General features: G+C 41.5%; 2 protein-coding genes across 2 annotated transcripts; one reads left to right on the top strand and one right to left on the bottom strand.

Moving 5' to 3' along the window:
• Positions 1 to 346: 346 nt before the first annotated feature.
• Positions 347 to 5,632, top strand: crkl (v-crk avian sarcoma virus CT10 oncogene homolog-like). Its single transcript, XM_010877919.4, has 3 exons — positions 347 to 657; positions 972 to 1,440; positions 4,142 to 5,632. Exons 1-3 carry the CDS (start codon positions 347 to 349, stop codon positions 4,274 to 4,276), a joined length of 915 nt encoding a protein of 304 aa, XP_010876221.1. The 3' UTR covers positions 4,277 to 5,632.
• A 7,656-nt stretch (positions 5,633 to 13,288) lies between these two features.
• LOC105015087 (T-box-containing protein TBX6L-like) lies at positions 13,289 to 17,099 on the bottom strand. The gene is made up of 9 exons (XM_010877942.1): positions 17,094 to 17,099; positions 16,453 to 16,595; positions 16,075 to 16,177; positions 15,251 to 15,415; positions 14,995 to 15,141; positions 14,809 to 14,885; positions 14,645 to 14,724; positions 14,302 to 14,533; positions 13,289 to 13,781 (listed from the first exon to the last, which is right to left on the bottom strand). The coding sequence occupies exons 1-9, from the start codon at positions 17,097 to 17,099 to the stop codon at positions 13,289 to 13,291; spliced, it is 1,446 nt and encodes a 481-aa protein (XP_010876244.1).
• Positions 17,100 to 20,856: the final 3,757 nt, after the last annotated feature.

Below are 20,856 nucleotides of genomic sequence, written 5' to 3'. Positions count from 1 at the left end.
TGTAGTTGTTCGTAGTTTTTGACTGACATTTTTCATTGACAATACACGAAGAACCATTATGGTTTAAAGTTGTCTCAAGCTAGTCACAGCCTGTCTCTGAAACGTCAGGTTACGTTTCTATTGGATGTAGCTAGCTTAAGCTTGCTGCCTTCGGCTAGAAATCAATTCAAGACAATAACTTTAGGGCGACGGCTCGCCCTTCATTGTAGACAAGTTGTCAAAATCGCATTGACGTCGTTATCGTTAAATATCTCCATCTAGCGAATTAAGGTAACTTCTGAGATTAATTTATTATTGAAACTAATATATTAGTTTTCTTTTTTAATTAATTTAATTTTTATCGAATATGTCATCTGCACGATTTGATTCATCAGACCGGTCCAGTTGGTATTTTGGACCTGTGTCGAGACAGGAGGCGCAGAATAGATTACAAGGACAGAGGCATGGCATGTTTTTGGTTCGGGATTCCTCGACCTGCCCTGGCGACTATGTACTGTCAGTGTCTGAAAATTCCAAAGTATCCCACTATATCATCAACTCCTTGCCAAGCAAAAGGTTCAAGATAGGTGACCAAGAATTCGAGCACCTCCCTGCTCTTTTGGAGTTCTACAAAATCCACTACCTGGATACGACTACACTGATAGAACCCGCCCCCAGGTAAGCAATTGTGGTCATATAGCACTCAAACCAATTAAGTTAGGTTTTCAAGTTTCTTGGAATTCCAATGATTTGACACATCATACTATGTTAAAAAAATATTTTTTAACTAACTGTACACTGTTTGTCCTAAATTTAACAGGTGTTTATTTAAAAACCTTACCTTAATAGCAAAGTTCCTGCTAATGTTTTAGAGTTTTTATTATTGTTCCTGTCTAATTATCTGAAGTGGGACTAGTATGTATATTTCCATGAAGTCAGCTCAATGTTTCAGTAGTCTTTGTTTGTCTCACCCTGCTTGACCTCCTCTCCAGGTACCCTAACACTGCCATTGGCACCGGCCCCATTCAGACGATGCCTGCCCCAGAGGACAACCTGGAGTATGTGCGGACTCTGTATGACTTCACAGGTAGCGATGCTGAGGACCTGCACTTCAAGAAGGGGGAGATCCTGATCATCCTGGAGAAGCCTGAAGAGCAGTGGTGGAGTGCCAAGAACAAGGAGGGCCGTGTGGGCATGATTCCTGTGCCCTACGTTGAGAAGCTGGTGCGGCCCTCCCCTCACCCTGGTCAGCCCCCCCACAGCTCCCGCAACTCCAACAGCTACGGCATCCCTGAGCCGGCCCACGCCTACGCCCAGCCTCAGCCACCTTCGCCCCTGCCCCCTGGCACCCCTGGGGTGCTCATCACCCCCCTGCCCTCCATGCAGAATGGGCCAGTCATGGCGAAGGCTATCCAGAAACGAGTACCCTGTGCCTATGACAAGACTGCCCTGGCTCTAGAGGTAGGAGTCCCTCATTTTCTGTCCCAGAATATCTTCGCTATGGGAGGTTTCAAGCCCTTCATTTCCAATTTGTCCTTTGTGCTGACATTCAAAATGTTTCTTTTGCTTTGCTAGCTTGCGTACAATTCATTAGTTTTAATGAGCTGGTATTGTGTGGAAGTTGCACTGTGTTTTGTGAGGAGCTCAAGCCCTCTGCCACTTCACCCATTGTGTCAAATATTATGGACTGAGTCATTTATAGACAGCTGAGCTGGAGACAGAATATGCTTGTTGCATCAGAAATGTTTTGCATTACTAATTTGTGTCTTCACCAAGGTCTCCTGGCCTGGCTCATGGTGTAGACCCTATCAATCAGTCTGTGTTGATTTTCTGCAGGATGTGCAATGTAGTCAGCTTTTGGTGGAGTAGAGATGCTGAGTAATCAGCGGTGGCAGGTGGCTCTGGACTCTTTTCTGTTTAAGCTCCACGGGCTCCTGCGGGCCAGAGATCACCCCTAAAGAACCAGCTTCCCCAAGGGGAGGCTGGAGAACATGACGTGCAAAATGAGTATGAAATAACCCCACTGATGCCTTAGAGAGCAGCCGAGAGAAACCCTGAGATGTCTCATTAACCGTGTTCCGCCAATCAGCTAAGAAGGACGATAAATAACGATAAAATCTAGATGTTTGTCTAGCTGGCATGACATGGCTTGGTTGCAGCCGTCTCTGTTGTTTCCAGGAGCTCAATGAAGATTGACCGTGGGGCCTTGTCTGTGGGACTGACAGACATTAAAGCAGAAGAGATTGACAGCAGTAACCCAGCTAACTTGCTCTACTTACACAAACGTCTGGCTTCCATAGGTTATTCAGCACTAGTCTGTCTTGACTCTATCCAACCGAATAGAGAAGCTACCTAGTTAGGAAGAACTTATCCAGGCAATATGCATTCTCCCTTTCCTACTAACAAAAAAATACTACAACTAACTTAATTCAGATTATGAAGTTGCAGCCTGACTTTGCTTCTTCTTTGTTGTAGCATGTCATGGTTTCATTGATTTGAAATTTGCTAGATATCTCCTGTCCTTGCTTTGCCACTTAAAAGCTCCATGGCTATTTGACTGTGATGACTAGTCACCGGTCGAGGCTGACTACAAGCTCCAACTTGCGGCAGCTGTGAAGAGCCAGGGCAGAAATCCATTTTCTCTTTCTTCTAAATAATGGTTATGATGACTCTTCGTTGTTGATGACGCTCTTCATCCACAACGCTTGGTTGCATTGTCCCATGGTTGTTAGGGCAACCCTATCAGATATGTGCTAATTGCACCTTGTCTTTCACAAACTAGAGCAAGCCTGATTAATGCCTTGGATTACCAGCAGCCTCCCCTAGAACACAGCCCGGTTTTAGTAAGTGGATATTACTGTAGCCCGCACCAACGTGGATTAAGTCAAATCTAACTTAATCATGGAATCTGCTTCGGATCCAGACCAGTGTGCTTGTTTCAGAGTAGAGAGGGAGCGATTAAAAGTGAGAGCCGTGCAGTAACTAGTAAGCAGCAGCGTCAGTGTACTAGAACCCCCGACTAAGTAAACCGCCTTTAATTGAGACAGTGTAGTCATGGTGCATCTGTTTTCACAGAAGTCCTGAGGTGGGTGCAAGTTGGTCAGGGACTTCCCCTGGTGTTGCTGCACTGTTACACCCACTCTTCTTACCGACACTTTGAGCCTGACTAAGCATTGAGATGTAGATTTGTTCTTCCGTAGTCACTGTGCTGTCCTTCATGGTCATTCACTTACTCATTTGGATGCTTTGTAGACATGGTCTTGCAGGCCACATATTTGTCTAGCTGAAACATGCCTTTATCCAAGACCAATAGCTCTGCTAACAATCACTCTGTCTCGCCCAACGTGTGGAGCTGCTAAGAGTTTAGTAACTGAACCGCTTTTCAGTGACTTCATCTTAAAGCGTCTCTTTTGCTCTAGTGTCATTTCACTGTTTTCCTCAGTCTCATTGCTAGCTTTGTCACAGTTTCTCTGGTTTACTCAGAGGAGTTCATGGCCTACAGCATAAATTTAAAAAAAATTGCAGGCTATTTTGGGCCCTATCTGCTTCAGGAAACAGAACCTTTCGTTATAGTAACGTTAATATGAAGAAATACCCAGTTATATACCTGACCTGACCTGGTGAAATCCACCTACTGCCAGTCTAATGCAACATTTTTGATTAACCTTGCATTAATCTTCATTATGTACAAGCATCATTAATGCTCTGATTAGAATATTTAATGACCGCACAACATTAGGTATAGATAATTCATGTTATTTATACATTGGGATTCGATGTGGAGTGATCAGGACCTCATTCGTCCATCATTCTGTAATCTTTTCAAAGTAGCGGAATAAGCCTGAAGGATTCTGATAATGGTAGCATCTGTATGTATGTCTAGATGACTTCAATGTCCTTGAATATTTATCACGAGCCAATCTGTCTGCTACAACATCTAGAGCCTGCCCTTCAGTTTTAGTTTTTAATCATCCTCTTAAGAATGCCAACTTCCCACATTTAATCCGGAGTGAATAGCATATGGTCTGTGCAGATTGGGGTCAAGAAGTGTCAAAGCTTTCCCCTCCGTAGAGTCAAATACATGGGGGGTTGGAATGATCCCATTGATTGTCTGTACTGTTAACCTGTGGTGGGTGCTCTTCTCTCCTCCGTTTGTCCTCAGGTGGGAGATATAGTCAAAGTGACCAGGATGAACATCAGTGGTCAGTGGGAGGGAGAGGTGAATGGCCGAAGGGGCCTCTTCCCCTTCACTCACGTCAAAATAATGGACCCCCAGAATCCAGATGAGAATGAATGACCTGGTCCCCCAGCCAACCTCCCTACAGCAACACCTCAACCTGATGGCTGTTTCCAACTCACCCGCCAGTGTCACCAAGGTTACGCGCTTGCCTGCTTAGGGCTGTGCCACAGTGCTCCCTGTTATCGTAATGCCAACCATTGTTCGGCTTTTTGACTGTTTACAGCTCCAGAAAAGGCTCCCGTCAAATCCCCGCCCCACCTGGTTACAGACTGGTCAGTGTTTGTCTTTTCATTTCATTGCCATGGTTATGTGTTTCCATGGCTCCCAAAAAGCTGTCTCACCTGATGAGTGAAAGCGAGGAGAGGGTGAGGAGAGGGTGAGGAGAGGGTGAGGGTTGAGAACGGACTCTCAACACAATCATTTATTGTTTTATATTAACCACACGCACAGTTTACTGTTATCTGTTTATGTGTGTGGATCAGAATCTCTGGATGGACACAAGCTGAGCTGACTAGAAGGCAAGGCAGAGGCTGACAGAGGACAAGGCCGTGTGGATCTAGTCCTCTTGGATTAGCCCAGAGCCTCAGTGACACTGACCTAGTCCACAGTTCCTTTATTTATGTTATCCCCAGACAACATGTGAAATGGCCATATGGGATGACATCCTTTCTTTAATTTGTGCCATAAGTTCCAGAGTGCTGAGCGAGGTGTTTGTAATATAACTGCATGGCTGTGACCAGGCTATAGCCAATGTTATAATAGGGCTTGTAAGTACTGTTCAGGGGTAATGGCTTTTCTATGAGACGGATGCCTCCTGCATCCAATATAGGTCACGGGAGGTGGGTAAAGGTCGCAGCCAGCCAATGACACCCCATCTATGCCTTTCACTGAAAAATGCAAATTTAGCACAAGCAATCCTTCCCTGTTCTCTCCCTAGGTTCTTTAAAGGCAGCTACACACTTCACGCAAACAGAGCCACTTAGCCTTAAATACGGTCTGTTCCAAAATTGAAACTGCACGGAAGTTTCTAGAACTATCCAGAGAATGCCGCTGTGTTGCTGTGTTTTGCATGAAGTGTGGATGGGCCTTATTATAGTGATTGAATACACCCACCCGGTCCTGTGTCACGCCGTGTTGACTGTCCAACGTGGGGCCTGAGGAGAAAACAGTTATCTTTGGTATGTCTGACTTATGATGTCAGAGTGTTCCTGCTCTCTGGCGTGCGCGTGTGTGTGTGTGTGTGTGTGTGTGTGTGTGTGTGTGTGTGTGTGTGTGTGTGTGAGGAGGGGTGAGCGTGCGTTGATAAAGTGCTCCACTAGATCTCTGCTGTAAAGAAGAAAACATGCTTGCCCTTGCTTTTGTCTCTCCCCAAGTGCTTTCCCTCAGTCCCCCAGTGCTTTTTCATTGGGTAGAGTAATACCATCTATCGATCGTGTCCAGACTGTAATCTTTTTTTGTTTTTTTTGTTAGCCAGCTGTTTTAAATAACTGTTATTAAAAAAATTGGACCGAAGGTGACTTTTAAAAAGGGAAGTTAATGCCTGCTGGTGGCCTCTGCATGACCTCTTGGCTTGGAGATTTCTCTTCCAGGTCAAATGCTGCTTTGTGTCATTTCAAATTTCCTCATTCAAATTAGTTTTGTCTTGGTTTTTTTCTCAGTAATTGTGGAATCAATCTATTTAAATGTAGTTTGGTTTACGTTGTCCATATTAAACCCCCAGATTAAGCAATACACCAATCCTAATTTACATTTGTTAGGTATATGTTTTTAAACTGCTTCATATTTGTTTTGTAAAGGCATTAACAGTATTACTGTGCTTTTTTCCTCATGTTTTAGAGAGCCTGAATGTTGTCTTCTTAATTCATAAAATTAAAAATTGTGCCTTTTATTTTCTTATACCATTTACGTGTGTTAATATTTCCCATGGTATGGCCCTTTATGTACAGAACAAGTAAATAAAATTTACGTCTACTTCTTTAAGTTGCTATGATCTCTTTATTTTGAGGGAATGAAAATGCCCCAAATAAGTCTGTTCAGCACAGATTTAGAGGGGGTGGTGTTGTTTTTGAAGCAGGACTGACAAACTGACTAAATATCTGGAGCAGGGGACAGTTGCTCTCTGCTTCATTTCTGTAAGTTCCAGTTTTCATTGTGGCTGTGCCCAGGAGAAAGAAAGCAATTAATGAATGTTAATGAAGTGCTAATAAAAGAATGCTTGCAGACGCAGCACTGACCTAGAGTTAAAAACTTCTCAAGGGCAAGGTTTAGTCTAAAGCTTTTTCCTACTGCCATTGTGGAAGGTACCCCTCAGTCTGAGTGAGGTTAAGTCCATGGGCCCGTGTTAGAAAATTGTATGCATACAGACCTTACATGCAATGCAACCATCTCAGGTTTCAGTTGAAAATGCGTCAGTAGATTATTATTTTCAGCAATGGTTTTCTGTTCTATACAGCCTAGTGTTGTGAAACACCCTGGTCATAAGGACATGCAAACCATTTCTACCGTTCTGGCTGTGGAATTCTAGCTTGTTCGGTTTCTGTTGGGGCCACTGATCACCAAAACAACATGCCTAGTTTGTCAGTTTTTGGTGGATGGCCTGCTCCAAACCGTTGTGTTTCTGCCGTATTCTTTCAATATATAATGGATTTAACCATGCTCGGGATATTTATGGTGGTGTTTGGATATGCTATCTACTGTTCTCTGTCTTCCAGAAACAGGTGGATTTTTTCTGAGATCATGTGACGATATTATGTGGCTTCTGTAGGCAATTGGCTGAACCACACCTTATTTTACTATGTCAAAGCCAAGGGGGTGCATTCTTATTGAATTCAGTCTTTGTGTATTTTTATGCTAAAAAAAGTTTTAATTTTCACCCAACAATTTCTTCCTTTAAATCAGTGACAAAATCCCTGTTAACTGAATTTTAGTTCCTCATTGTAAATGGGTAAATACATATGCAGTTCACTATACCCTTTCAGTGAACAGTTGCTTCAACATCAGCATAGTCTGACAATCCCCAGCCTACCATGTCATATTTCTTTAAGGTATGTTTTGTGATAAAGCTGAGTGTGTTCTGTGATGGAGGAGAGAGGTCATGGGAGAGTTGCATTTGAGTTCTTTCATTGGTATGGAAACCAGTTTGTACCCAGCCTCTTATGTTATTTAGGAAGACCTTTTCCAGCAATTCACATGATGAAATAACATGCCCATCCATAGTGCTTTAGAGTAGCCATTGCCCAAACATGACACGGGCATTCCACATTTGCGTCTTTTATACATCCACTCAGATTGAACTAGAAAACTGTACCACGTTAGAGCTGTGCTTCTTGACACTCGTGTCTTATACTCCACTCCTTGTAAGTCATCTCCAGCCGCTGCAGCCGGCTGGGTTCATGATGCTTGCAATGATACCCAGCAACAGGTGCATAAATGAGGGCTCGACTGTGGCCAACTCTGGGGTTACCACTGCTGCTGGGTGACTATAGGACAAAGTGACACTGCAACTGGCGGCGATATAAATAAGGCCATTACGTAACTGTCTCTGGGTCTGTGTGCTCCTGAAATAAACGAGTCTGTAGCCTAGTCAATTACATTTTACATTTTACTGCATAAACACAACAGACCAATGATTACCCACAAGAGGGCATTGTTTTGTGCCAAATTTGAAGCAATTGTGTGCCTCTTCCTAATATTCCTATTGCTTATTTACGGACAATATATGTGTTTCTACCTGTTCACCAGCCAACCTTTGTCATGTAGACTACTGCAGATTCTCGAACTAGGCCCCAAGAAGCTAAAACAGTTCTTCACATATGTTCTGGATTATTTAGCTTTCTATACAACGTCTGTGCTCATTTCCCTTGGCGTTATGGCTATCCGCCAGGTTAAATTGGAATCATTAATGGTACAGTCAATGTATTAATTTGGTCTGTGATCGCAGTGGCTTCTGCAATACTTTCTGAAGTGAATGATGGCTGACCCCTCCTCAGGCTCTGAAGCACCATGTCGATCCATGCTTCTTTCCAGTCCATTACCCGCTCAACCTCAAGCTAATTGTATGCAATGTTGGATTAAAGTGCCCAAATTGATGCTTAATGCCCTTGGAGCCGTGAAAAATTTGGAAAACTCAATCCCCTATGCTTGCTAAATAGTCGACCAGGATGCAACTCTGTGACAGTCTAGGTAAGTTAATGAGTCAGCATTGATTGGTTTTGTAAATGAAAGTGTTCACACAAAGTGTACTCACTCTGTACATTTTATGTCCTATTCTCAATATTTATTTGGGTGCATTCTTGCATTTATGTGTGTGTGAGAGAGAGAGAGGTAAGATGCTCCTTAGAGAAAGGTATGTCTCTTCTGTTCTCTATTTTTTATGGCATTTCCTCAACTCTGACTGCTGAGTCACGCCGTCCTCTCTGTTGCCTCATCTCCCCTCTGGAACATCCATTTGTCCTGTAAAGAAATCCTATTTTCTCGTTGGGTGACTTGTGCAAATGCAGCAGAAAGAACAGAAAAAATTATTAGCCCATAGTATATGTTAGTTCATTTTTATTTTGGCATAGTCAGCTGAACCTATAGCCTTCTCAGGATCCTTTCAGGCTGGGATTCTTTTTTATTTTGAAGCCTGAAAATGGTCTTGGATTTTATAGTTATTTCTGTAAAGGTCGATATATGCTGTGCTAATAGTTGAAAAATGTATGATAGTAGTGCAGTAATAGTTTCCTTCTTTGTGTTATCACTCTTTTTTACACTCCCTTTCTCCTACATTTTTTCCATAGGAATTTTGCCCTGTGACAAAAAGTACCATCCAAACACATGACAGCAACCAGCTGTAATAATGGAATTTTTGACAAAATTCAAAGCGCTATCTGTAGCACGAAACTAACACTGCCCATGTCTCAATATACACCATCCCTAGAGTGAAGTGTGTTGGTGGCAGCATCATGTGATGGGGATTATTTTCATCTGGAAGGACTGGGAAATATTGCAAGAGAACCTGATTCAATCTGCTAAAAATCTGAAGCTTTAGAGTAAATTCACGTTTAAGCTGGACAATGATCCCAAGCACAAGGCCAAAGCAACATTGGAGTATTAACAAAAGGGTGAATGTCCTACAACGGCCCCGTCCAAGCCTGATCTCAATACCATTTTGAATCTGTAACACTATTTGAAAATGGTGATCCACAAGCTTGGTTCAAACAACCTGGAGCAGTTGTGTTAACTAGATTTGGCGATGATTTCCCTCTGACATGTGTAAAGCTGGTACACATAGGTGGAAAAAGTACAAAGTAAAAGTACTTGCTGTGTTCATTAGTTTTGGGACGTTCCTAAGTTATAGCAAAATGACCAGAGAAACAAAGTGCATAACTAACCAGTGACATTAAGTGGACATTTACACTCTTTCTTTTTATTTAATTGATCACTGGTTAGTTTTGAACTCCCTTTACCTGGTCACTTAAATCGTAATTAGATACTTCCCAAAAAGTAGTGAACACAGCCAAACCCAGTTGAGTACTTGCACTTTTTCCACCTCTTCTGGAACATACTCAGCCAGGCTGATGCAACCTCCATGAATCACAGGAGGAGCTGTGACATACTGGTCTGTACAGGAGCTAAATGTAATTTCAATATTCTTGTTATAAATGATTCTAATTTACTAGCTATTTGCATGCACAATGCCACAAGCTTCCTCATCAATTAATTTCCCCAGAGATTTTGGGAGTAAAATACTTTGGTTTGGTGGGTCAATACTTTTGTAAAACAGATTTTGATTTGTTCAATTTGAAATGGGGATATCCAACTAGTGGTGTGCATCCCAAAGTATATAACTGTATGTGAAGTAGTTAATAATGTTATTTAATTCATTTCTAACCATTTATTAAACTAAGTTTTAAATCAAGTTTTCCTGTTTAATACAGGTCCAAGGCACTGAATTCATAATTTTGCATTATTATTTTAGGAAAGCTACAAAGTGCCTACACCTCCTTATCAAAATACTGTACAAAATGCAAAGTTAACATATGCTATTGTTTTGAGATTAATTTAGCATTGATCACATTGTACAGTATTTTGAAATACAGTGTAAATATTGTTAATGTTGTAAATGACAATTGTAGCTGGAAACGGCAGATTTTTTATGGAATATTTACATAGGTCCATTATCAGCAATCAGCAATCACCTGCATTCCAGGTGGCCAAGTTGGGTTTGCTAATTCAAATGTATAATTTTAAAAAGCTAATTGATCATTAGAAAACCCTTTAGCAATTACGTTCACACAGCTGAAAACTGCTGGGCTGATTCTTTATATTCGTTCACTATCGGTTTCACTATTAGTCCACTCGCATCAGCAATTGTGGGTTTGATTACAGGCTCAAAATGTCCAGAAACAAATACATTACTTCTGAAACTTGTCAGTCTTTTCTTGTTCTGAGAAATGAAGGCTTAAAGGTAAAGGGAGTTCAAAACTAATCATTTTGCTCTAACATAAGAACTTCCCAAAACTGGTGAACACAGCGAGTACTTTTACTTTGTATTTTTTCCACCTCTGTGTACTACCCACAAAACACCATTCTCAACGTCAACAATGAAGAGGCGACTCCAGGATGTCGGCCTTCTAGGCAGAATTGCAAAGAAAAAGACATATCTCAGACTGGCCAATAAAAAGAAAAGATTAAGATGGGAAAAAGAACACAGACACTGGACAGATGAAGGAAAATATGTTTTGGACAGACAAATCTAAGTTTGAGGTGTTTGGATCACGAAGAAGAACATTCATGAGACGCAGACCAAATGAAAAGATGCTGGAGGAATCCTTGACGCATCTGTCAAGCATGGTGGAAGCAATGTCATGGTCTGGGGGTGCTTTGGTGGTGGTAAAATGGAAGATTTGTACAGGGTAAAAGGGATCTTGAAGAAACAAGGCTTTTACTTCATTTTGCAATACCATGCCATATCCTATGGATGGCACTAGATTCGAGCCAATTTTCTCCTACGGCAGGACAATGACCCACTGCTCCAAACAATGCAATAACTATACTATAGTCAGCTCCATCAAGCCAATCCAACTTGTGTGAGCTATTTCAGGATTAATCTTTTCAGATTAACTCAACAACTGACAACTAGAATGCCAAAGGTCTACAAGGCCGTAAGTGCTGCAGATGGACAATTCTTTGACAAACGTTTGAAGGACAAAATTATTATTTCAATTAAAAATCCTTATTTCCAACCATGTAATTTACTCTTTTTCCTATTCATTTCACTATATTGCCTATTCAATTTGCCTAATTTCATGTATTTTCTCATGGAAAACAAGAACATTAAGTGACCCCAAACTTTTGAATGGTAGTGTATAAAAACATGCAGAGATGTGGAGCTTTGTGATAGGCCCACTGACCCTGGCCTTGTGTAGAACATGCTCCAAGAAGCACAATGGCCTAGTTGCAGGCACTCTCCATTAAACATTTACAGCACAGATGCTCCTACCTTCTGCCCTGGAAACCAGGCCAACCTTATAATCATGATGTCTTTCTCTCTCTCCCTCTCTCCCTCTCTCTCTCTCTCTCTCTCTATCATCAGGGTTAAGGCTAATCTTGGGGCACTTCAACATCTTTATCCTGCGTTACCAACTGCTCTATGACTTATTGATGTGTGTCTCTATGCTTTCCAATGTAAGGAAGAACTTACCTCTGGATTTCTCTGTCCAGTATCTTCTGAAAAACATTGATTTCATGTTGGAGTCAGCTATGGCTTGTTTTAAAGGTAAAAGTTGCCAAATATTCATATTTGGGTGAAATTCTCCCTTACTTTGATTGTGTCTGAAGACCTTTAGTGTCATAATCCATTACTAGACATTTCTTCTCCCCAGTTAGCTTAATCTAGAACATGAAAAATAAATGTACATAAGGAAACAAGTAGACACACAACGCAGGAAATAGTTAATCCTGTTTGTGAACAAAGTTAACAGAAAAACAAGTATCATTGCAATTTAAAAAAGAATATTGCCACAATAACAACCTTTTCGCAGTGAAGACATAGGCAACAGGTTATTTCAGGTTAAAGTTAGTTTGGAGAGTTTTCAAGGGAATTTCCAGTTGCAATTTAGCTTTTTCTATAGGGGTCGCACAGTTGAATGAATAAAAAATGTAAATATTGTTAATGCTTTTTAAGCTAACTCTGTGAAGGGGAAGAAGTAAATAATAGCTAATAATGGATTATCACCCTATGGGCCTTTAGAAACAACCCAAGGTAAGAGGAACTTCAAGCAAATAGGTTTTGACAAACTATATTTTTAAGCCATGTACGACTTGGCAAATTCCCTAGAGAGAAATATCTTGATATGGGGATCTCAGTTGATAATGAATTATATTTAATATAGGATATCATTACATAATTTTGGTTATATTCTGATTTCAATTATTTTAAATCTGATGAATCAACACAACATTAGATGCATCATTCAATGTATCATTCAACACCCAGAACCATTTGAAAGCAGTTCATTTGGATCAGCAGGCACATTACAAAAACAGACTCAGTCCAGAATTTTTCTTTTAATTGTATTTGATGTAAGATGATTCCTCACTCTGAAGGTAGACTATGGACCAACTGTAACTTTAATCAATAGTTCAGTTTTAAACAACCATTACAAAATGTCAGCGAACTTTAGCCACCACAAGCGAACTCTATTGAAGTGATCAGGGCACCTGAGCAAGTTTATTTATGAATGGCTGAATCTCTTTCAAGTAACATTAAGGAAAATATTGATTTCAAGTTATGCTTTGGTCTGATTCATTTTTAAACTTTCACACACTCTAATGACTTAATTCCATTTTTAAATATTTCTATTTAGAAGTGGAATATTAACTTTTTTCAGTGTGAGAAATCATCAAAATGTTAAACTCTCCTTTAAGTCCAATATTGTATAATATAGCCTCCTGCCATTTCATCTGCCTGCTTTTTATTTAAAATCGCACACGCCACTTGACACTTATGTGTATGGCAGAGAACAAGCTAAACAAAAAAACTACAATACAATATATTGGTTAGTACATCATATGATTCAAATGTAACTATTGTGGTCTGACAGTCAGATCAGCCTCATTGTCCAAACTCATGTATTGGCTCCAGCTCCATTCTGCCACTGTGTTTCCTAGGTGGTAACCTCCGCATTGGTTGGCACTGTGGTTTGTGGTCTGTGTTTGGCTGGTGTGGAAGGGCAGGGGAGGAAGGTACTGTCCAGGGTAATGTACTGCACCGCCTTCCCCCCACTGACCCATGCTTGGGTCAGTGGGGTAGTGGCCATGGAGGGGGTAACTATAACCCAGGGGCCCAGGATAGGTTCTGGAGGACAAGGGCAGGTGAACAGGGGACAATTTGTAGTCCTGGGGCATGTTTGGAACCATGGGGTGGTGTCGGTGACACCCGTCCCTGAGAGGGTCAGATTTGGTAGTCTCGTGCCCAGGAACAGTAGCTACATCTGGGATGTGAGGCTCACAGCTACGCCGGGATTCACAAACCTCCACGGCAGAAGACGGAGAGGGAAGTCTACCATACTCAACCGATCTAGAGAGAATGGGAAACATAATATGGTTACTAATGACGGTCGTTGTTGCGGTCGTGGTATCAACCCAGTTACGTGAACTTTAAGACCCTGACTGAACATTTCAGAGGACTTTTAACTTCACATGGTCTGTTGAGTGTACTGCTATAACTGGCATAATAAGGCCACAGGTTAACTCTTGTTTGGTGTGCTGCCTGTTAATGCGACTCTATTTATCTCAATATTTTGTACACAATGGTGGATTTCTCCTTAAAAATTACAAAGATCAGTATTTACAACAGGGTTGGGCAACCCCGGTCCTGGACTGTCACATTCACTTGGGCAATTATTGAACTGAACAAATAGCTAAGGACTTCCATGTGGTGAGTAGTTGGAACAATGAATTCTGATGTACACAGGAAAAGGGTTGCATTGCCATGATTTACATCACCATGAATGCAATATCCCTAAAATGTCAAGTTTGTGTATAAATATGTGTATATGTATGTTTGTGCTCATGTATGGCTGCTGGTTGTACAGTACCTGTATGGTTGGTAGGACCTAGATGAATGGCCAGGTACCATCTGCTCCTCAGTGCTGTAATCCTGTCTGTGGTTATGGAGCTCCAGTAGTTCAGTGTGTAGACTCTGGCTCTGGGACGGGTCCTGTTCGATGGTCCATGGGGAGAAGAGCACTGCCACAGACTCTTTCCCTGTGGATCCCAGGGTCCTCCTTGGTTCTGCTGGCTCACACTCTAATTTCGCCCTCTGGAGGTCTGTTGGGGAAAATGTATAGAATAAATAAGACTCTCAACAAGCCGATGGGCTGGACAACCTTTTACATAATAACAATTTCATATGAAATAAATATTTATATTTGTATGTACCAGGAGGACTTTTGTACTCTGGGTCTTTGTCTTGTTTGGCTTTCTTTGAATTGTTCCCTTGACTCTGGTTAGGTCGACACCTAGGAGGGGGATCAAATCAAACAAATTAGAAATCTTTCTATTTCAGTATACTGGCACGTTGTTATGGTTGTATTGATACCTACCTCTTGCTGTGAGTACGGCTGTTCTCCCCTTTGAATCCTTTAGCAAAGGGATTGTGGTCAATCTTCAGTTTAGCAATCTGAGTAGGAAGGAGTACATCAGATTATGTTGCACTCATTCTCAAAGAGCATGGGAATTAGGTGTGCCATTTGTGCTGCATGTTTTTAATAAAGGGGTTTGTAGAAAACCTTAGTGTTCTGGTATGCAGTGACTGCCGTGAAGGAGGTTTCAGGGAAGGAGAAGGAATGGAAGTGTCCCCAGTGGACGCTGTGCAGACTGTCAGCCTGGACCACATAGAAACGTGGCACGTAGCGATGCATGGAGTGCAAGATGATCTGAGGACAGGACAAAATACAACTCAGGCTGAATCAATTAATAACACTACTGGCAGTTCAGTACTGGCAGTCTGGAATATGGAGGTCCAGGGTGAAACAGATTTCTTACATGGCCGTGCTGGTCCAGAGTATTGTTGGTGAGTTTGATCTTGAGGAAGGACACAGACTGTTTCATCCAGTAGGAGCCGGGGGCGGGGGAGTCTGGGTGGATGTATGTTCGACAGGGAAGTTGGGGCTCAGCTTTCCCAGCAACATCCCACTGGCCCTTATTCCACTAGAGAGACAGGGAGCGGGGGGGGGGGGGGGGGGGGGTTACCCAGGTGTGAAACACAACTTCAAGACAAGACTTAACACGTAGACACTCCACATAACCTCCCATACTCCTCAGTGCCGTATGTATAAATATGCAGTGCACACTGCATTCTCAATAGTCTCCTCTGGCATATGTGTGTACAATATAATCAACATCATATATGAAGGAACTGCTATGACAAACTGGGGCCAAAAACAACAGTGTACTAAGGGGAGGGCCAGTGGGAGGATGCAAGAGTGATTGCTTCCCAGTGACTTTGATTGGAGCGGGGGAAGCTAGTGGAGGACTGATTGGAGTGGGGGAAGCTAGTGGAGGACTGATGCTAAATGGCTGCACCACCAGCTGGGTGTAAAAAAACAGGAAGTAGTAATGGTCTTTGATATGCAGCAGGTCTGGTGATTGGCTGGATGTGGGCGGGATACCGTCTGGACAACATGCCGGATGCAGACAGATTGCTGGGGGAGAACAAGTTTGTTCTCTAATCCCCGACAGAAGGAGGCCTGACTATTTAACTTTTTTTCTTATCAAACAATCTCTTGTAAACAGTTTGCACAATTGTCTACATTGTTCAAATGCATGATGTTAAATATGAGGCATTATGAAAGGATGACGGTTCTCACCCTGTATCTGAAGTTGTCCACAGGAACCATTTCCACCATGAGGACATAGTTGGTGTAGGGTTGGAGTCCAGATAAACCAATGTTACAGTGGGGAAACATCCTCCTGATCCACAAAAACACACTAACATTATTCTCCTCTCCATTTCTGACCACAACACTAATGTCTAAATAAGACAAAGCGTACCAGCAGTACAGACACATTCACTACATTGCTAAAGCTAGCTTGTAAGTCATTCAGGGCAAAAAGTAGTCAAGTCACACCAACATGAATGGGACATGGGATATGAATGGAATAAAAAAATGGTGTGTGACCAATCAAGAGCTTGTTTGCAGATGGCAGCGACCATAATGTGAGGATGAACAATACTGGAATCTTACCGGCCATGTTTGGTAATGATCATCTCCGTCCCTATGTTGTGGAAGGACTTCCAAAGGTCAGACTTTTCCAGGGTCATTCGGATGTCCGCCTGGAGGTAAGGGTCAGCTGTAGGGGGGGACGTGGTCATCATGTTGGGCCTCAGCTATGGAGAGAGAGCAAGAGCATGGAGCCTCACAGACAAACGCTTTAATTATGCAATGGACTTTCTATTCCTCGCTTTCAGGACCACTCACTCATGAATCCAGTAGGGTTTGAAAAACATGTACTTACCAAGATATGCTGTATTTCCCAGAGTCTACCACAACGATCAGTGGTAAAAGCCAAATTCCTTGAGCAAACCTGTACGCTGATGTCACTTGTGTTGCTATGCTATATGACTAGTGGTGCACTAGAGATGCAAGTCCATGGATCATGTCAGGCTTACTATCATTCACAGAACCTTCCCATCGACATCTTCAACTTGCAGACTTTAGAATGTCTGACCTCTGGAGTCCATTGGTCAGGAGAGAAAGGGAGGGGCTTGTGAGACTAAAATGGGCGTTTCCATCAGAGTGTCGGGGATCCCGTTATCTGGTTTTTTACCTTTGAAGTGCCCCATCAGGCTAGGTGATGTGGGGGGGGGGGGGGGGGGGTCGCGTACTCTCATGCTGTTCGTGGATTGCTGCCTGAACATGACCTTTTGTTTCTAGAAAACTGTTGAAAGGGCTGGTCCAAACACAACATACACCCTCCATATGTACTGTACTTGCACAATTTTATTTTGGAATGTTTTGCTCAATTGGAACTTTAAAGGTCAAATGTCTTATGCAATGTTGGTGTTACTTTTATATATTCTAAGTTAACATTTTAGAAATTTAGCTGCGGGGATGTGGAATTGTTTCACCTAGCAATCTGAAAATATATGCACTAACTGCAAATTGCTCTGGATGAGAAGGTCTGCTGAATTAATAAAATGTTACCCAAATAATTTATAAGTATGGACAGAGGTTGTTTTTGATGTTTGTGGATTTCACCGTGATAATAAATAAATCTGAACAAATGTTGAATAATGAGAAGGATACGTCGCCATATTTTTGCAGTGTTTACATTTTTAATCTTAAGTTCTCACTACGTAGTTGTAGTATGCTATGCCACCATTCATAAGCTTATTACACTCATACTGTATGTATCTATAATATTCAATAATTCTACCAATTGCTGCTAGTTTACACTGTTATTTAATGTATATTACTGCCATCCTTGCCATATCTAAATGTTCATTAACATTACCCAGATTGCTGCTAGTAGACAGTACTCGTTTTTTCTTAAACTACTGCTGGTGTACAGTGTTAGGTATGTTGTTGCTTTATTTTATAATTATTTTCTGTCTGGCTATATTTCTGCTTATATATTCTTCTTCTTAATTCTCACTACGTAGTTGTTGGGTGCAGGTAAGAGGTGTGTATTTGTTGTTGTAGCCTCTATAGGATCTTTTCATCATGGCATTATCATGGATGTCTTCAAAATAGTCACATTGCTAACAAAGAAAATCATCCTGTCCTCATTTACCATTAAGTTATTGTTGGACAAACCATCCTAAGCAAACTATAAATGCATCCAGCTGGTTCATAGAGTAAAAGGCTTGATGCAGTCATTGTATGGATGGAAAATGGGACAGTGTACCATCCTGAGACATGCCTCTAATGCATCTATTGGCTTGTCGCCTTCCTGATGTCTGTAGTTGTGTATTAAATGGGGGAAACGGGGGTTGAGTTGTCTCTGTCCTTGACAATGGGAAGCAGTTTGGCTAATCCTATGTGCCTTCTGGACCCTCGGGAGTGGTAGTGGCCCTATGAGGCCTAATGGGCCTGGCAATTTGGTGGCCCGTTGGGCCTGGATGGGCAGTGGGAATGGGGGGTGGATGGATGCTCCAGGGCTCTCAAGTTGATTCCCCTACCACAGAGTCCTCCATGCTGGCTGCTCAGATCCCATCTGTCCCCTGTCTGGGCCTGGAGTACCCTGCTAATCCCCGGCTGAGGTCCATACACATGCTAAACAAACACAGACAGAAGTGATAGAGGGACATTAACATAGCCCGGGCACATCCTCTCTGTCATTCAGCCACACTCATTAAGATTGGAGACTCCAGAACTCCTTGGTTATCTCAGTTGTATAGTCAATGTGTGTTGTGTGCTGTAAATACTACCCAGCAAATGACATGGCCCTGGTAGGTGAAAGGTTGTTTTTTATTTGAATAGGTTACAGTGTCTCAGTTTCATTAACACTGTATGCAACATTTTCATAGTTGAAGGGTAGACCGCAAGGCTTTGTATGTGGCGCTTTTGACTGACTATTGTCTCAGTTAGTGTAGGGAGTGATTGAATTCAAAACAGTGGTGAATGGAATCTCTCATAGGGATACCACAGAAGTCTTTTAACCTATGCATAACTCAACCTTTGTGTGTCAGTGTGAACCTCATTGTTGCATGAAGTTTAGTATCTCTGTTTCACTTCACGCCTCCAGCTTTAAGAATGTTCCAGGCGAAGAAAAACAGGATGTCTCAGGCAGGCCTAAATACTCAGGTCAAACTAAGCTCTGTATATAGGTTTGTGGGTATGTGCATGCTCCTCTGTCGTACATTAGCCTATGAGAAGTTCAAGCACAATGGAGCGTTTTTTTCTGGCCCATCTACCTTCCATACAGGCATGTAAAGACACATCCCTAATGCCTAAATCAGCCTCACCTTGGAATGTGGAATCCCTTATGCGCCTGAAGCGCAGATTCTCCACATCTATTGCAGCTATGTTATGCAGACCGAAATGGTTAGACATACATGCAACATTCATTTTGGATGTCAACATTTAGACTGGGATTTATTCAAACGAGTCATGGTAATGTTTGTGCCAGGGCTATTCAACATACTGCATTATTACACGAACCAGATTGGAAAAAAACATTGTCTTGAAATAACACTTTTATTTAAATTAAATATTGTTCAAAGCTCAGTTTCATAAGGGTTATTCATTGCATCAAGAAATATACAACTGAATCAAATTCAAACAATCAAATGTATTTTATAAAGCCATTTCTACAGTTGTCATACATTTAAGTGCTTATACAGATAACCAAGACAACGTGCGTACAAGAACACAAAAACTTTATAACACAGTTGCATTCCATCAAATTAACTCTGTCTGTTTTATGTAGCAAAAACATGTGTTTTTATTTACAAAGGAAACATTAAGCTGGGTGTGTCAGTGGACCCTGCATCACGTCCTCTTCTATTTTCTACATTTCTCTGCCCTGTGTGTTTAAAAAAAATGTTTTTAATAGGAAATACTCTTGCAAGTGATCTCTTGGTTGACTAGAAAGTTGAATGAGGGCTCATTTTGGCACATACCATCTGGTTGTTTCTGGTGAGATCTTTTTTTTTCACAGACACAGTAATTAATGAACAGCCCAGATCTGGCTGCTGTGTCTGCAGCTGAAAAGTACTGGTTTATACCAATGATTTCTACATACACTAGATGACTGATTGAGCATGCTGTTCTAAATCCAATGCACAGCCATCTTGGAACTTGGTATGAACTTGTGCAATTGTTTTTGCAATTTCTATTCTATAAAAGAAACCTTCATGAATACTGTTGTCAATGGACAACCTTAATGTATAGTGTTGTCAAAGACCAGCACAGCAATTTTCAGTGTTGCTAACATAATTGCAAACTGGTTTTCTAATGATATAGTCTTTTAAAATGAAAAACTTAGTAAACACAACGTACCATTAACACACGAGTGATGGTTGCTGATAATGGGCCTCTATATGCCTATGCAGATATTACATTGAAAATCTGTTTCCAGCCACAGTAGTCATGTACAACATTAACAATGTCTACACTGTATTTCTGATGACTTTGCTATCATTTTAATGGACAAAAAAATAGCTTTTCTTTCAAAAACAAGGACACTTCTAAGTGACCCCAAACCTTTGAATTGCAGTGGTTTTGAGCCAGTTTGAAAATGTGTGCACTCACTACTGTAATTTGCTCCCAGGTCATTTGTGTAAATGAGAATGTGTCCTTAGTCAGACTTAGCTTGTAAAATAAGAGTAAATGAAGCAAACAATTGCTGATAATACCTTTTAGGTCTGATATACATGTGCACCCCCCCTTTTCAGATAATTATTTTTAGTTGCTGTGGGTCTAGATCTCCCTTGTGGATACTTCCTTTTCTGCGTCCTCACATGGGAACTTAAATAATCAAATTATGTTAGAAAACTTAACCAAGGGGTTACTTAAGCAACTCGTCCCTTTGGTCACTGAAGCCTTTCCATTCAATCTTGGTTGATTCAATTAGGTGAAGACAAAGGGAAGGTCGTTTGAACAAGAAAAACGGCAGTTTGCAAAACAATAATATTAGTTGAATGC

This window comes from Esox lucius, chromosome 14, assembly GCF_011004845.1.
Source record: "Esox lucius isolate fEsoLuc1 chromosome 14, fEsoLuc1.pri, whole genome shotgun sequence".
Taxonomy (NCBI): domain Eukaryota; kingdom Metazoa; phylum Chordata; class Actinopteri; order Esociformes; family Esocidae; genus Esox; species Esox lucius.
Note: the sequence above shows the minus strand (reverse complement) of the source record. Positions and strands in the feature narration are given on the sequence as shown.

Excerpts from the sequence above, each read along its gene's own strand:
- crkl (XM_010877919.4), top strand. The coding sequence starts at position 347 with ATGTCATCTGCACGATTTGATTCATCAGACCGGTCCAGTTGGTATTTT. Across the intron at positions 658-971 it reads CTGATAGAACCCGCCCCCAG|GTACCCTAACACTGCCATTG; the intron begins GTAAGCAATTGT and ends CCTCCTCTCCAG. Across the intron at positions 1,441-4,141 it reads AGACTGCCCTGGCTCTAGAG|GTGGGAGATATAGTCAAAGT; the intron begins GTAGGAGTCCCT and ends GTTTGTCCTCAG.
- LOC105015087 (XM_010877942.1), bottom strand. Across the intron at positions 15,416-16,074 it reads TGGACAACTTCAGATACAGG|TGGAATAAGGGCCAGTGGGA; the intron begins GTGAGAACCGTC and ends CTGTCTCTCTAG. Across the intron at positions 15,142-15,250 it reads CTCTGGACCAGCACGGCCAT|ATCATCTTGCACTCCATGCA; the intron begins GTAAGAAATCTG and ends TCCTGTCCTCAG.